Source organism: Mugil cephalus, chromosome 2 (genome assembly GCF_022458985.1).
Source record: "Mugil cephalus isolate CIBA_MC_2020 chromosome 2, CIBA_Mcephalus_1.1, whole genome shotgun sequence".
NCBI classification, from domain to species: domain Eukaryota; kingdom Metazoa; phylum Chordata; class Actinopteri; order Mugiliformes; family Mugilidae; genus Mugil; species Mugil cephalus.
The window spans coordinates 24,800,519-24,817,486 of record NC_061771.1 but is presented as its reverse complement, the minus strand read 5'-3'; the positions used below and the strand labels follow the sequence as shown (position 1 = coordinate 24,817,486).

Below are 16,968 nucleotides of genomic sequence, written 5' to 3'. Positions count from 1 at the left end.
GCAGTTCTGGAGCACTGGGATTTTCTTTCTGATTGTCTTGGTCACCTGTAGGTATTGGAGGAAGTTTCCATTTCTTATTTCAAATGTATCAAATAAATCTGTGTGATTCATAAGTAAGTTCCCCTGGAAGAGATGATGGAGGTGGGTTATTCCTTTATGCTTCCAAGTGCTGAGTTGAAGAGGTACTTTGTTATTCACAATGTCAGGATTGTGCCAAATTGGGGAGAACCCACAGGGTTCCAGCAGGGATCCTGTGGTCTCTAGGCTCTTCCACCAAGCCGACAGGGTGGCGGCAATAATGGGGTTTTGGAAGCAGTTATGACGCTTAAGGGTGATTGTAATGAAGGGCAGGTCCGCAATGCATATGTTGTGGCAGTCGGCCTGTTCTATTTCTAACCACAAATTGTAATCTGCCTCTGGGTTTATCCATTTGGTGATGTATTGTAGCTGATTTGCCAGGTAGTAGTTTGTAAAGTTCGGTGCATCAAGTCCTCCTTCTGATTTATTTTTTTGGAGGGTGGTGAGGCTAATTTTTGTCTGTTTGTTTTTTGAGTAAAATTTGGTGACTGCAGAATCTAAGTTCTGGAACCATTTTGCTGTGGGTTTGAATGGGATCATGGAAAATAAGTAATTAATTTGTGGCAAAATTTTCATTTTAACTGTTGCTATGCGTCCCATTAGAGAGATAGGAAGATTGGTCCAGCGCTTCAGGTCATCACGGATTTTATCCAGGAGTGGATCGAAGTTCAGTTGCACTAACTCTGACAATTTAGGTGAGATGTTTATGCCCAGGTATTTGATATTTCCTATGGAAAAGGGCAGTTGGGGTTTATGGTCTGCAGAATCCCATGCTTTGTCCGTTATTGGTAGTATTGTTGATTTGGACCAGTTGATTGAGTAGTCAGAGAGGGCTGAAAATTTTGAAATACAATTATAAGCTTCCTGTAATGATTTCTGAGGTTGTTGCAAGTAAAGTAAAACATCGTCAGCATATACATTGATCTTATGTTCAGAGACAGATGAGTGGATACCCTGGATACTGGAGTTCTGACGTATTCCCTTCCCCTCTGTAAGGTGAAGCTTTGTGATGTGATACCATTGGTGGTGACTGTGGCCTTAGGTGAATTATACAGTGCAGCAACCCAGTGGATAAATGACTCTCCAAAGCCGAAGTTTTGAAGGGTGGCAAAGAGGAAAGCCCAGTTAACTTTATCAAAGGCTTTCTCAGCGTCCAGTGACAAAACAATGGCTTCTGTATTTCTACGCTGGGACATGCTGATCAGGTTAAGGAGCAGTCTAACGTTATTTGTAGATTGTTGGCTTTTGATGAAACCTGTTTGGTCATTGAGAATTATTGATGAAATTACTTTCTCTAGTCTAGATGCTAGTGCTTTGGAAATAATTTTGATATCTGTATTAATCAATGACAGAGGGCGATAGCTGGAAGGGAGTGTTGGGTCTTTATCTGGTTTTAAAAGTAATGTAATTGCAGCAGTATTCATTTGGGATCTTATGCAACCTGTGTTTTTTGATTTCTGTAACAGTCCTTAGGAACAAGGAGCCCAGGAGCTTTGCCCGTAGGCATGTTTTCTAAAGCTGTTAATAGTTCTTCCATGGTCAGTGGCGAATCCAATATGTTTCTTTGTTCTGCCGTCAGTTGGGGTAGTTTGAGTTTTTTGTGGAAGGCCTGAATGTTGCCAGGATTCGGGTTGGTAGTTGTTGAATATAATTTTTCATAGAAGCTGTAAAAGATATGATTAATTTCCTGTGGTGATTGAGTGTGTTTGCCACTTGAGTCCTGAATTGCATTTATAAGAGATTTTTCTCTGTTGCGTTGGAGTTGATTCGCAAGAAATTTGCCTGATTTATTGCTATGCTCAAAATTTTGGTATCTAAGTACGAATTCTGTTTTTTTTTGTCAAGATATTTTCTAATTGTAGTTTCACATTTTGTAGTTGGGTCCATAATTGTTCATTTGGGTTTGCGATGTATTGTTCTGTTATTTCTTTAATCTTATCATTGATGTTTTTTTTCTGCTTGTTGGTCCTGTTTTTTCTTGTAAGAGGAGTAAGATATAATTTTGCCTCTGATTACGGCTTTCCCTGTTTCCCAAATCAGAGATGGGGATAAATTTTGAGAGTCATTTATTTCCAAAAAACCCTTCTATTCCTTCCTTATTATTGAGTCAAATTCAGGGTCTCTCAGTAATGAGGTGTTGAGGCGCCATGTGGGTGATGGTTTCAGGGAGGGTTCTATTTGAAGGTGGAGGGACACCGGTGCATGATCACTGATTATGATAGGGTGTATACTGGTGTTGATTCTTTGTACAATAGAATTTTTGTAAGAAAAAAGTCAATTCTAGAAAAGGAGTGGTCTACTGGGGAAAAGAATGTGTATTCCCTCTTTGTCGGGTTTTTGATTCTCCAACCATCGCCAAGTCCAAACTCATCCATGTATTCTTTGAGGACTTTGGCTGGTTGTGATTTTTTTATGTGTGTCGAGTTATGGGACCGATCTAGAGAGGGATTCAGGACTGTGTTAAAGTCCCCTCCAATAATTGTAATGGGTGTGACGGCTATGTCAGATAATTGCGAAAAGACTTTGTGAAAGAAGGCCGAATCATCGTTATTCGTGGCATAAATGTTTGCAATTGTGTATAATTTATTAAAGATTGATGCCTGAATGATGATGTATCGACCTTCTGTGTCTGTTATCAATTTGTTTAAGGTAAACACGAGTCTCTTATGGACCAAAATTGAGACTCCTCTTTGTCTACTATTGAAACAGGAAGAGAAAACTAAAATTTGGATCTATAAGAGATTTTTTTTCTGAATCTTGTAGGTGAGTTTCTTGAATGAGTAAGAAGTCGGCTTGTAATTTGAAGATATAATCTATAATTTAAATTTTTTTTGCCTGTGAGCGAATGCCATGCACATTCCAAGAGACGACAGTTAACTGCGACATTGAGATTGAAAGCATTCAGTCCTTCTTTGTATGTTGTGTTGGTAGAGGATTTTGTATGTATGTATGTTTACGGGGTCATCTGCTGCTGTCAGCATGAAAGGATGTACAGACAATGGAGCGAAATCAGGAGGTGAGTGTTGGAATACTTGATTATACCTGGTACAAACAATGTCATACAGACATATCAACAATAGCATCAGTTCCTGGAAAATGGATTGTTAACTTAATAACATTAGCACCACGAGAAAGGAAAATATTGTGTCGGAGATATGTGGAGGGGTGAAGGGGTGAGTGGAGGTAAGTGTGGAGGGCAGGGAGACATGGACAGAAGGAGGAGAAAGAAAGAAGAATAGCAGGGGGGGATGTATGAGGTGAGTGAGAAGGTAAGAGGAGTGACATACATTAACGTTTTGTGAGGTTTTTCTTTTGTTTTGTTTTTTTGTTTTTTTCCTATTCTAAGTATTTATATGTATATATACAAATGTACACCTTTATGATATACATACAAATAACAAATAAACATGGCTTATTTTTCTTAATACTTATCCGTCAGTAGTAGTAAAGTAAAGTTTGTCCACTGTAAGTGCGGCCCTCTTTCCTCTCTGACGATGATCCTTGAGGATCGGGTACAGCACTTTACGCCTCTCGTTGATTTCTTTCGGGAACTGGTCGTTAATTCCGAAAGTGGTGCCTTTGAGTGCGCGTCATTTGCTCTTCACAAGTACCTTCTGTTGAAAATGTTCAAATTTTGCAATGATGGGACGTGGACGGTTTCCTCCTCGGGCTCCGAGCCGGTGGACGCGGTGAAAGGAGATGTTATTCACCGTCTCCGTTGGCAGTTTGAGAGCGGTGGTCATGAATTTTTTAATCAGGGCCTCTGGATTGTCCGGGGAGCTCTCTGAGATCCCTGAGAAAATGAGGTTGTCCCGCATACTCCTTGATTGTATGTCCAGGGCAGTCTCTTTCAGTTGTTTATTTTCTTTTTTGAGCTGGTTTACCTCCACTGAAATGGAGGTGACGTCCGCTCGCAGCTCGGCGTTATCTCTTTGAAGATTAGCGATCTGATCGTACGAAAACTCTAAGCTTGACTTGAGATCCTTTATCTCCTGGTGCATAAGGCTTAGCAGATCTATTTTTTTATTAAGAGACTCAAGTACTGATACCTCCGCTGTTATTAGATCGCTTGTGTCCGTAGAGGAGTCAGCTTTCTTTCTTTTGGCCGGATTGTCAGAAAGCTCCATGACGCACCGCAGGTAGTACTCGTCGATAAAGTTTTCTAAGGCCTCTACTCTGGCGGTATTTCAATGATTTAATTTAGCCTCTTCGATTGCGAGTGGAGTCCGCGGATCTCTGTTGATGTTATCCTCTAAAGTCTTGATTTAATCGGTTTAATCGTGCAGCGTTATGCCGCCATGTAACAATTCAAAACCTCACCCGTCTCGTGAGATCACAGCATCTCGCGATCTCACAGCCTCTGAGTGTGTTCTCTCTCTGAGTGTGTTCTCTCTCCCAGATTGAGCCCAGATTCTAACAGACTGATTAATTATTGTATTGGGAGTCAAATTATTACAAACAATGAGCAAGGCTGCGCAAATCACTGAGCCTAAGTGATACCGGCATGATGATAGTTCCAGTTTCACCCGGTCCGTCCGTCCTGTGACAGGTTTATCTTCGAGCCAGTGGATTCATTTTTGAAAGTTGCATGCCCATTAATAAAAAAGAAAATTTGACACGGCCAGCCCTCCCACATGTTTTGGTCTTTGGAGGTGGGTCTTACTGATACGACTGGGTTTACTCCCCCATATGAAAGATGTAACGATTTTATCAAGTGTTTTAAAGTAAGATTTTTTAATCAAAATTGGGACAACCAGCTACTGTTAATGGCAAAGAGGCCCACCTATTCATGTCCTGTTTACGCTTGTTAAGGAGAGTAGTGAAATTCTTTGTAAAGGCAGTAGGCAGAGTGTGGGTGACCTCAATTCCCAAGTATTTAAAGCCATTTTGGACCCTTTTAAAGGGTGGAGGGTTAGAAAAAGTTGCATCTGTTTCAGAGTTTAAGGAGAACATTTCGCTCTTTTGCAGATTTAACTTGTATCCCGAAATTCTCCCAAATTGTTTCAGAATGTCTAGAATGGAGGGAAGTGATAAGGCAGGGTCAGAAACGTATAAAAGTAACTCATCTGCATATAAAGATACTTTAAACTCCATGCCATCCCTCTGTATACCTTTAAAATCATTGCAGAGCCTCAATTTTGCTGCAAGAGGTTCGATTGACATTGCAAATAGGAGGGGGGACAGAGGACACCCCTGTCTCGTCCCCCTTGCAAGAGGAAAATAAGCAGACTGGGTATTGTTAGAAATCACCTAAGCCAGGGGGGAGGAGTAAAGCAATTTGATCTAGGCAATGAATTTTTTTTAAAGCCAAATTTACGGAGAGTGAAAAATTAGTGGTTCCATTCGACCTGGTCAAAAGCTTTCTCAGCGTCGAGCGAAATTACAGCCTAAGGACATTTTGACCAGGTCAAGGGGATTACGTTAAATAGCTTTCTCAAATTTGAGTAAGAGTGATCAGGCGAGGCAATACTTTCCAAGCGCTTAGCTAAGACCTTGGATAATATTTTAAAGTCTACATTTAGCAAAGAGATAGGATCTTTATCTTTCTTTGCCAGTAGGGAGATTGAGGCTTGTCTCAGTGTCATAGGAAGAATCCCTAGAGAAAGTGCTTCCTTAAACATTGCTTGTAGAGTTGGTGCTAGTTGCAGGGCAAACATTTTATAAAATTCACATGTAAACCCATCAAGGCCAGGCGATTTGTTGTTTTGCATAGATTTTATAGCCGTGACAATTTCAGAAATTGAGATGTCTGCACTCAGTTTGATGTTTTGGTCCTCGGACACAGTGGGGAGAGTCAAATTCTCAAAGAAATTTCAGGGTCATTACTGCATTCCGACGTGTAAAGGTCAGAGTAGAATTGCACAAAAGTGTTATTTATGTCGTTATGATCTGTCAGCATCTCACCCATATGAGATTGGATCTTTGTAATTGAGCGAGTGGCAGCTGCTTGTCGAGCTTGTATAGCTAGTAGTCTGCTCGCTTTATCCCCAAACTCATAGGTGTTATGCCTAGCCTTCATAATGAGACGTGTTGCCTCATCAGTGGTTAAAAGGTCAAATTCGGTTTGTAGTCTTAAACGGTCTTTATACAAGTCTGGGGTGGGGCTTTGAGCATATCTTGAGCCAATGTCTAATATTTGTTGAGAGACATCTTGTAATCTTGATTTTTTTTTTTTTGCAAGTGTGGAGAAGTAGGCTATGATCTGTCCTTGAATATATACTTTAAGAGTCTCCCATAATGTAGCCTGTGAGATCTCTGGAGAAGTATTTGTCTCCAGGAAAAAAACAATTTGTGATGAAGTGAATACAGCAAATTTCTTGTCCGATAGTAGAAGAGGGATGAGCCTCCAAATCCTATTTGAGGGAGGGCGGTTTGGGAGGTCCAGGTCAAAAACAATAGCTCCATGGTCTGATATTACAATACTGGTATATGAACATGTTTTGACCTTGAGTAACAGTCCATTGTCAAGTAAAAAATAGTCTATGCGGGTGAAAATATGATGCACATTAGAAAAAAATGAATAAGCTCTGGCGAGCGGAAAATATCTGAGAGGCCACAACGATCCATAAAGTCTCTCACAACTCCTGTTGACCTTGTAAGTTTCTGGGGGTTGGTTGATGACCTGTCAAGGGCGACATCCAGTAGAAGGTTAGTCCCCTCCTAATATGAGATACCCACTATCAATCCTTGGTATTGTCAATATAGTAGTTAATAGTTTTTCAAAAAAGTTGCTATCGTCGCAGTTCGGAGCATATAAGTTCACTAAAATTACAGGGTTCTCAAAGAGTTGTCCGACAACAACCACTATAGTGTTTTTCAACATTTTTTGAGCCAAGGTAAAAAAATAATTAATTGAAAAAATTCAGAGGCACACCACCAACTAAAAATGTTGAAGTGAAGGAAAACACATTAAACAAACCCTCAAAACATGTGGATATCCCAACTGGGCCTTTGTCAAAGGCTCAAAAAGATATACCAGGAAGGACAGGGAAGAGGAGCACAGCAAAAGGAAGAACAGCACCATCCCCTACATAGCTGGTGTATCAGAAAAACTTATGAGAATTTTTGGTAAACACCGCATCCCAGTTTATTTCAAACCTGGAAACACACTAAGACAGAAACTGGCCCAGCCCAAAGACAAAACACCTAGACAAAAACAGAGTGATGTAGTGTATGATGTTCAGTGTAGTGAGGAATGTACAGACTTGTACATTGGGGAAACAAAACAACCCATCCACAAACGCACTGCCCAACACAGGAGAGCCAGCTCATCAGGAAACGACTCAGCAGTCTACCCCCACCTGAAGGACAAAGGACACTCCTTTGAGGATACCAATGTCAAAGTCCTGGCCAGAGAGGACAGGTGGTTTGAGAGAGGAGTTAAGGAAACCATCTATGTCAAAGTAGAAAAACCTTCTCTAAACAGAGGAGGTGGACTGAGATTTAATTTACCAACTATTTATAATTCAGTTTTGACTTCTGTCCCCAAGAAGTTTCAACAACATTTACACTTTGAGCCTCCAGGCTCCCATTGACAATAGCCTCGTTAGAGCTCTATTCATAGGATAAGTTAGCCTAGGCATACAGTCCCCCCCTCCCCCCATTCAAGGACAGGTTTCTGGTCAAGCAAGTTTCTGGTGGGTGTTACCCACAGAGTTTATTCCTATTTAAACATCAATTTCCCACTAGTTTATCAGAAGTGAAGAAGCTACTTGGATGAGTGGCGAAACGTCTTCAAGAAATTCTACAAGTCCAGCTGACCTTATTCAACGCTTTTTTGCATCATCTGTTATATTTCTTCTTTCAATCACCGTCTCTGCCTTCTTTTGTCCTCCACTCATACTAGGACCTTTATTCGGCCTTTATTATGGCAGTTTGGAGTTAGCATTTTTTCTTTTCAAAAACTATCACTGTCATCGCACTCTTGCTAGCCACAATGCTGTCACCACTACCTGTCGCATTCATGCATCACTAGTCCTCTTGTCTCAATGTACAATGCAGTTCGCTACCTGTTGCCATCTAGTTCCTCCCACCTCTAAAGCCATGCTCGTTAGACTAATTGGTGACTCTAAGTGATAATGGTTGTTTGTCTCTGTGTTAGCCCTGCGATAGGCTGGCGATCTGTCCAGGGTGTACCCTGCATCATTCATTTCAAAGAGCCATTCAAAAGACTGTCTCATTCGGCTCATTTTTATTTGTATTCACTTTTAAGAAGCCAGTCTGGGGTTAATTCATTTTATCCTGGAAATAATCACAGGAGGAATGATGGTCTGAGATTTAGGTCAGAATAATTTCGAAATCAGATTTCCCACCAATATTTGAGTTTGAATTATTCTGAAATATTGATTATAACTTCATTTGACATGTGTGGACAAGATTTTAAAGTCTGATATGGATTCATTGTAAATATTCCACTGCCATATCCCTCATGTTACTATTTACCCTTTGTATAAAAGCTTTTAGTGCAAAAAAGAACATTTTTAACAATACAGAAAAACTCAAAACAATGTTTTCAGTTTTTTATAAATCATATAAAATGTGCATACACTTTTCACTGAGGCATTCATGTGAAGGGAGCGTGCACAACTCATGCAATATTTGTGCTTATTTCATATGCAATGCATACTTGGTTCCCATCATTCATATTAATGAGCCGGTCAAAAGATTTGATTCGTCCGTGAACGTCACAACTCTAGAAGATGAGATGGGATGAGAACACTAAAACCCTGAAACCAAAAACACAAAAGTATAATACAAGATTCTCCATGACAACCATTAAATACTAACAAGTGACACTGTAACATAGGCAACTGATTAATTGTGTACATATTATATAACAACTTGTCATTTTTGGTTGGATATCAGAAACGTAAACAGTTTTCCCTTTCTCCTCTTTACTCAGCCCTGCGGTGTTCAGGCGGTGCCAGAAAGAGGCGCTCTGCTGAATTGTTGAAGCGTAAAGCGCAGCTAGGTGAGTATCCTTTAATCACAGAGGGTTTTCTTAGCAACCATTTCAGGTGGTTTGTACTAACTAAGGCTCAGTTCAGAGCTGGTATTAACATTCGTCTCCACACGAGTCTAAACTGTTCACTTGTAGTTGGTTCTCCCTTTTTTTCTCTGTGTGCATTTGTGAGAATATTTTACTGAAGGTCTCAAATCAATGGATCGCCATCACTGTCTGTTTCAGAACCATGAATACTGCTTATAATTCAGTGTGGGCTCAATGCTAACATCAGTGTGTTTCATATTGCAGGTTCTAATTTTTGATAGTTTCCTTTTGTCCACTCTTCTGCCTCTAGAGAGTCACTACAAGGAGAAGCTGAAGCGTCGGTGCTGTAAAGATGGCCTCAGGGAGATCCCAATGCCTTATTCTTGCACCCGACGCTCCCTCTACATCACGGAGGGCCGAGAGTGCATGCAAGCTTTCCGCTACTGCTGCTCCACGTACAGAGACCATAACAAAGAGATATCCACCACCCCACTGCCCATGACCACAACTTTGGCTCCTTCCAGGACCGACCTTCGTAATAGCACCTCAGCTTTATCCATCTTCTTTCCTGCAGAATATCATAGGGCTGTGTATGCAATACTTTTAAATTCAGTGGTATAATAGTTAGCTCGCAAAAGGTCTCAAGGACACATATACACTTTTAATTGTTTCTAAAAAACTCTACAGAACATCTGTAGTTTTGCTGCTGTTTTTGCTGTGTTTGCATATCAAATAGTATAAATGTATCCAAATAGATCGAACTCGCTTTGCAGACTCTGGCATGCCTGGAGCGTCTGGACCGCGTGGACCGTCTGGACCGCGTGGACCGTCTGGATCCAAAGGACCACAAGGACGTGAAGGAGGACAAGGACAACAAGGAGGTGAAGGAGGACAAGGACCACAAGGAGGTGAAGGAGGACAAGGACCAGAAGGACCACAAGGACCACAAGGAGGTGAAGGAGGACAAGGGCCACAAGGACCACAAGGACCACAAGGACCACAAGGAGGTGAAGGAAGACAAGGGCCACAAGGACCACAAGGACCACAAGGACCACAAGGACCTCTTGGCCGATGTGGAGAGCCTGCACCACCTAAACCTAAACTACATGAGGAAGAAGATTTTGAGGAAGAAGAGTGGGAGTACCTGGATGAGACGGAGGTGTATTTGCGTTCCAAGTTCTTCGAGTCTTGGCTGTGGATGGATGTTGAACTGCCCATTCAGGCCGATAGAGACGGGTGAGTGTGAGATTACAGCAGAGGTTACGGTCTGAAGCAGAGGAGTCTCGTAAGTTTGCACAAACTTTATCAACTTCATGAAACAGCTTTCGACACAGTGTACATTTAAGAGGTTATCGTAGGAACACAACTGGTGGAATCAGCCTGCAGAGAGTAGCAATAAAGACATTTTATGCTGGTACCTGCCATTCATATGAATTGTTACTTAGACATGTAGCACCCACCTAGACTAGACCAGGCAGCAACCATACACACAACCAAGTTAATGTTTCGCAATTTTTGTTTTGTGCTGCTTGACAAACTCATTTTAAAAGGTAAACTTTATTTGAGTCTCTAAATTAATATTTAGACTACTGTGCGCTATAGATTGTTATTTGGACGTAATAGATGTTAATCATAAAAATCTGAATTTTATCAACAGGCTGGCATTGAAGAACATTGATCAGACCTTACCTGACAGCATCACAGAGTGGGGCATCATGGCAGTCAGTGCATCACCTCATACAGGTAGGAGGAGGAGGACTGTGAAACTGCCAAATGATATTATTAATTAACAAACTTCATATGCCATAATTCCTGACACTGTTCAACTGGGACTGTCTACTTTTCTCCTTTCTATTTCCCATGGTGTTCCCCTTTCCTATTTTTATATTTTCCTAAAGAACAAAGGCTGACCAAAGTGTGTAACACAACCATGAAGACAGAATTCGTTTTTATATTTTAAACTTAGATAGATATAGAAATAGAAAAGTAGAATAATTAGGCCAATCTCTTACGGGCATTCATACATGTGTTTAAGACCAATCACTTTCCCCTGATTGCCTGCAGGTTTCTGTGTTGCGGAGCCTTACAACGTCAAAACCTGGAAGCATTTCTTTGTGGACCTGAAGCTGCCATACTCAGTGGCAAGGAACGAACAGGTCGAGATTAAAGCTGTGGTCCACAACTATGGAGACAAGAACCTGCGCGTAAGAGAATCACCCTCTTTTCATTGTCCTTTTCATTTCATTTCATCTTTTCATTGTCCTGTTCAGTAAATTCTGGGCTTCTCCAGTAGTTCCTTCTTCGCTGACTCCTCCTTGACTTGTTTCATCTCAGGTAAGGGTGGTGCTAATGAAGACAGTAGACATCTGCAGCGTTGCTTTCAAGAAAAGACACACACAGGAAGTGACACTGGCGGCTGGCTCTTCTGTGGTAGTGCCTTACACCATTGTGCCATTGGTGGTGGGTAAACTTCCTCTAGAGGTAATGGTGGTTGGCAGAGACTCGATGGGAGGAGACCGTGTCCAGAAATCTCTACGGGTGGTGGTGAGTCACTCTTGAAGACTCTTGATCTTCATGGATTGCAGTATATTCCACTTCCTCTTCCATGAAATACATATAATATAATAGCAATAACATTTTTATATATATTTCAGAAGATGTGTCATGAAGGTGAATGAATTGACTTACATCAATAAAGATGTACATTTTACAATCACTCTTTTCTTGTCCCAAACAGCTGGATGGAGTTCAAAAGACCAAAGTGTGGAGTGCAGTGTTAAACCCGTCTGCTGAGGGAGGTAAATGTGGTGCTTGGTTTCCTGTGATCCCCCATTAGACATTTCTTGTTTATGTTCCACCCCTCCTTACTCAAAAGTAGGAATATATTTACAAAACACACGCTCGTCTACTATCTTCTGTCAATAACATTCACACAATTGTTTCATTTTTTTTTTTCTTTTTTTTTTGATATACTACATTGATCCCTGAGGGGAAATTCTGTCCTGCTGTTTGACCCATCCATTTGTTCACACACAGTAATGTGTACAGTTGGATCAGTGGGCTGCAGCCCCTCTGGTGGGTGCGCCCAGGGAGCATATTGGGAGTTAGGTGCTTGCTCAGGGCACCACAGCCATGGACAGGGCGGGAGGCGAACCTGTGACCCCCAAGCTGTGCCTCTCACCACTGTGCCACAGCCCCCGTGGGACATGCATCTATTTGCATCATGCATCTATTTTTGACATTTTAATCCTTCTTCTTCTTCTCCTTGCAAAAACATCATCATACTCCTAGAAAAATATGCATTTTGTGGGTGTCACCGTTCCTTTTGGTTTGATTTCGATTTTGCTGACCAGCTTACCAGTACATTACTACCATCTACTGGACTGGAGTGTGGGAATTTTTTTGTGGTCAATTTTTTATTCAAAAACTTTTCTTAATCTTTCTTACTTTTCTGTTCATATTCACATGACATTATATGACATGATTTGCCACCTCCTTGTTTTCTGAGCCCAGCTTTTATTCATGTTATTGGCCCAATCGAAATCTCTATGTCTTTGAAACCAAGCAACAGACTGAATTAAACGCACTCAAACTTCAATTTGTCGTCACCATGTTTTATTAAAGGAACCCAGACTGTTCGTGTCGGCAAGACTGAACTGGAGTCAGTTGTGCCGAACTCTGTGCCAGAGACTTTCATCAATGTCAGAGGTCAGTGAAAAAGTGGTGATAAGGATTAAAAACATGGATTGTCGCATTCCTGAACAGCCATGTTCTCTACCCTCCAGGCAATGTGTTGGCAGACAGCATTGACAACTCCATCAGTGAGGACTCTCTGGCGTCTCTGATCCGGATGCCTGGCGGATGTGTGGAGCAGAACTTGGCCTCCATTACGCTGCCGCTCATTGCTACCCTCTACCTAGAGCGGAGCGGCAACTGGCAGAGTGTAGGGGTGCAGCGCAAGGCCGAGGCTATCCGATACATCCAGAGAGGTGAGACAGACAGAAGGAATGCCCAAATAAGTGGATGTGTTAGAAAAGAAAAGCAGGTATCTTCAACAGAATCCAATGGACGAATAAGAACAACTGAAGATGGGGTGCTGTTTAGCTCAGTGGGGCACCCACCCCACATGTAGAGGCTACAGTCCTCGCTGCAGGCGGCCTCGGTTCGAATCCCTTTCCTGTATGTCAATCCCCCCATCTCTGCATCCCCATTTCAGTCTCTCTTCACTGTCTTTTGAATTAAAGTCTAAAGGGTCCCTTCACTCCTGTCCTTCCTGACTCGCTGCATCATGAAACATCATTGGCCCCACCCAATCCCCTTATATCGCCCCCTACAACCTCTTCCATGCGCCAAACCATCCCTATAAGTAAAACAGTCAGACACTCCACAAACTACTCCACCTTGGCATCCTCGCAGACAGGATTGGTGCCGACCACCCGTGAGTGTAACCTAGAATCAATCCCATTTCACATACTGCTGGTTCTGTAATTGTTTATTGTATGATTGTGGGTTTTAAAGTCTCTGTCTGTGTTGTGTACCCACCTTGGGACTACACCTGGAAATTAGCATTTGTGCTAATCCGACGCATTTACACTTATGGTTAATGCATCAGTGTTGATTAATGTGCACTGTTTTGTAAACTGTAAAGTAATAATAATAAAATAATAATTGCTGAATTCTTGATAGATTACTGATGGATGAATGGGCAGATGATGCATGTTGATGGAATGCATGGGTGTACAGTTTGATGGATGGATGGGTGGGTGGGTGGATGGATGTGAATGATATGATGATGAACAGCTAACAAATAAATAGATGAACCGTCTCTAGAGACAATATTTAAATAGATAATAGTCTGATGTTGGATGAATGGATGTACAGGGATCTAAAATTAAATGAAATATAAGTAGTGGAAAGATGGGCAAATGGCAAGACAGGTTGAAGGATGGGTGCATGGTTGATGATGATACCTGGTGAACTGCAGATAGATGGATAATTTAGGAAATCTTTTATCATCACTCTCATTTAGATCCACCTTTAAATTATTCTGTTGTGTTATGTTTCCAGGTTACGAGAACCAGCTGGCATTCAGGAAGAAGGATGGTTCTTACCCACCCTACAGAGGCGAAGGTGCAAGTATATGGTACAATATAAACCCTACTTAATATACTCTATAACTAAATAAACTTTAATACTTATCAGCTGATTGCATAAAAATTGCAAATTTCCCTCTGCTGACATAAAATTTATTTTTATGATCTGTATTTTTTTTGTGTGTGTGTTTTTCGACTTCCATTAATCTGAGTGTAACTGAATGTCAGGATCACAGCGTACGTGGTGAAGGTGTTCTCCATGGCTCACTCCATCATCGGCATCAGCAAGCACCAAGTGTGTGACCCTCTGCGCTACCTGGTGAAGAACAAACACAGACGTTCTCAGGGAGGATTCATAGAGAGAAACCCAGTTTACACCACCACCATGACTGTGAGGCTCCCTTTTTGTAAATGAATGAAAATCAATTATTACCACAAATGCTGTTTGCATGGGCTGTTATAATGAATTTATTGCAATTTATTCAGTACCTTTTGCATGTAAGTGGCTCGGATATTTTATAAAGTGGCAAAATTATTAAACACGGTTTAATTTACTTAATACTTTGACGTGTTGCATCAAATATTTTGAGCAAAATTATCTAAAACACTGAATGAAGCCAATAGAGCAATTTTTCATTTCCTGTTAATAATTTAATAAATGAATGGATTTTAAATTTATGTTATTAGACAATGCACACAACATACTTATTACTATTTACCTCTGTAAATTGTAATGAGATTACTTTACTAGTTACTGCATTTGAAAAGTAACTTCACTACTTAATACTTTACTTTCTCATGTCTTAATTTACGGAGTAGATGCATGGACAAACATCATAGCCCTATCATCACTTAATGTTTATTGTATAAATGTATACAACATGGCTTATTAAACCATGTGAAAGAACAACATCCCGGTCTACACAAAAAATTATGCCTCACTGTCAAATCCACCAACAACAGGACTTCAATTCCATGTCAGAATAACAGTTGTCCAGGTAACGGGAAAATGTTTTCCTGTCCGACATTGGCTTGAGAGTCGCGGGTATATTATCTAGTATTTTTTGAAACCTGGGCAATTCAATAATCAACAATGGAAGCATGTCCTCTAATGAACTGAGCAACCAGCCTGTTAATGTCCTTCTGTGTTACCTGCTTCTACGCTCCAACACTTGAAAAAAGCTTTGCCTGTTTAGGCGGAGTCGGCTGCTCATCGACTCCTTCAGATGACCGGCAAGCAGGATCTTTCGCCACAAGTTTTTTATTGCCATGCTGGGCTGACAAATGCTTGGACAGGTTGCTCATTGACTTTGCAGCAGTTGAAAGCAAGTTGTCGCCTGGGCACAGAGTGCATTTCACTCGAATATTTTCGTTGTTTCGAGCTATAAACTGACTCAAATTGATCTCTATGGCAACAGGCCATAGGCAACTAGCACACACACCGGCAGCACGCACACATGCCTGCACCACAAAACACATCAGAACTCTACACAAGGCAAACGCGGCTTGGGTTACGTAGGAAAGTGCGTTCCTATAGCCTAGTAAAGTAGTGTAGTTACCAATATTTTTAGTGTAATGTGTTACTTTACTTTGTTACCCAAAAAAGTAATATTGTTACAGTAATCCGTTACTTTGTAACTCGTTACCCCCAACACTGCAAACAGACCAGATCTGATGTACTTATTTATTTCAGTTCAATTAAATTTATGAATTGTGTATTATTAAAAAAAAAAAAAGAAATTTGAGAACTTGGAGCTTGGTGCAATACAAAATAATTGAGAGGACAGGATCTTGGTTCAAGAGAGAAGAGAGTAGAGGACAGGTGCTCAGTGCATCATGCCTCAACAGTCTGCTTATAGCAGCATAACTATGGAGTGGTTCAGTCCAGCCCTAACCATAAGCTTTATCACAAAGAAAAGTATTGAGTCTTGAGAACTTTCAAAGTAGAGAGAGCCTCCTTAACCCAAACTGGGAGCTGGTTCCACGGGAGAGGAGACTAATAGCTGAAGGCTCTACCTCCCAATCTACTTTTTGAAACTCTAGGAATCACAAGTAAAGCTGCACTTTGAGATCAAAGTGATTCATCTGTTGATTAAACATGTCTTTTATAGTAACTGGGGTATTTTTTATGGGCATTTCACAAGCTCTGGCTCCTACTGCATGATCTGTCTGCCTAAAGACATGAGGGTGAATTGGGTACTCTGAGGGCGTAGTAACACCAGTAAAGTCTGATAGTTCACTTGCTTTGGTCCGGAAAAACTTGTTTCGTTTGTATTCACATTGTATTTTTTGACCATATATCGAGGAGGCAGTGCGTCTCTTGTGTGCCCTGAGTTGACCCATGGCTCATTCTTGGTATAAAATAGAAACGAATGAATGAATGAAACGATGACCGATCACAATATTTTTTGTAACTTTTTTATTCCTGGTATACCATTTAACATTGATTGCACTTTTTTTCTTGTTTTTGGGGATCAAACTGTCACTCATTTTTCCTTTGGACACCTGTGAATGGATTATATTAAGTTTGTTTAACTTCAGGCAGTGAAGTTAAACAAACTTAATATAATTTAAATATTAAACATTTAAGAGTGGGTTGAATGGGGCAAATATAATTTTTTTTTGTTAGATTTGGAATTATTCTAAATTTACATAATGTAAAAAATGACATTCTTTCTGTTAATTAAATGCGGGATTCTCTACACTTTTGTGTGTTGTATTGGCGGTTTCAAAGGCAGGGTCAATTTTACCGTAAGATATTTATTACATTAAAAGGTACTGTTGTCCTGAAAAGATCCCCCTTGTGTG

At 40.8% G+C, this 16,968-nt stretch overlaps 1 protein-coding gene across 1 annotated transcript in view; it reads left to right on the top strand.

Moving 5' to 3' along the window:
• The window catches only part of LOC125003456 (complement C3-like), a 46,037-nt gene that overhangs the window by 20,138 nt on the left and 8,931 nt on the right, over nucleotides 1–16,968 (top strand). Inside the window, exons 17-27 of the mRNA XM_047577412.1 lie at nucleotides 8,981–9,049; nucleotides 9,378–9,602; nucleotides 10,081–10,303; nucleotides 10,725–10,810; nucleotides 11,132–11,271; nucleotides 11,402–11,611; nucleotides 11,805–11,865; nucleotides 12,692–12,775; nucleotides 12,853–13,056; nucleotides 14,135–14,210; nucleotides 14,389–14,551. Of these exons, the coding sequence (XP_047433368.1) occupies nucleotides 8,981–9,049; nucleotides 9,378–9,602; nucleotides 10,081–10,303; nucleotides 10,725–10,810; nucleotides 11,132–11,271; nucleotides 11,402–11,611; nucleotides 11,805–11,865; nucleotides 12,692–12,775; nucleotides 12,853–13,056; nucleotides 14,135–14,210; nucleotides 14,389–14,551 (1,541 nt within the window). The remainder of the gene's footprint in view (nucleotides 1–8,980; nucleotides 9,050–9,377; nucleotides 9,603–10,080; nucleotides 10,304–10,724; nucleotides 10,811–11,131; nucleotides 11,272–11,401; nucleotides 11,612–11,804; nucleotides 11,866–12,691; nucleotides 12,776–12,852; nucleotides 13,057–14,134; nucleotides 14,211–14,388; nucleotides 14,552–16,968) is intronic.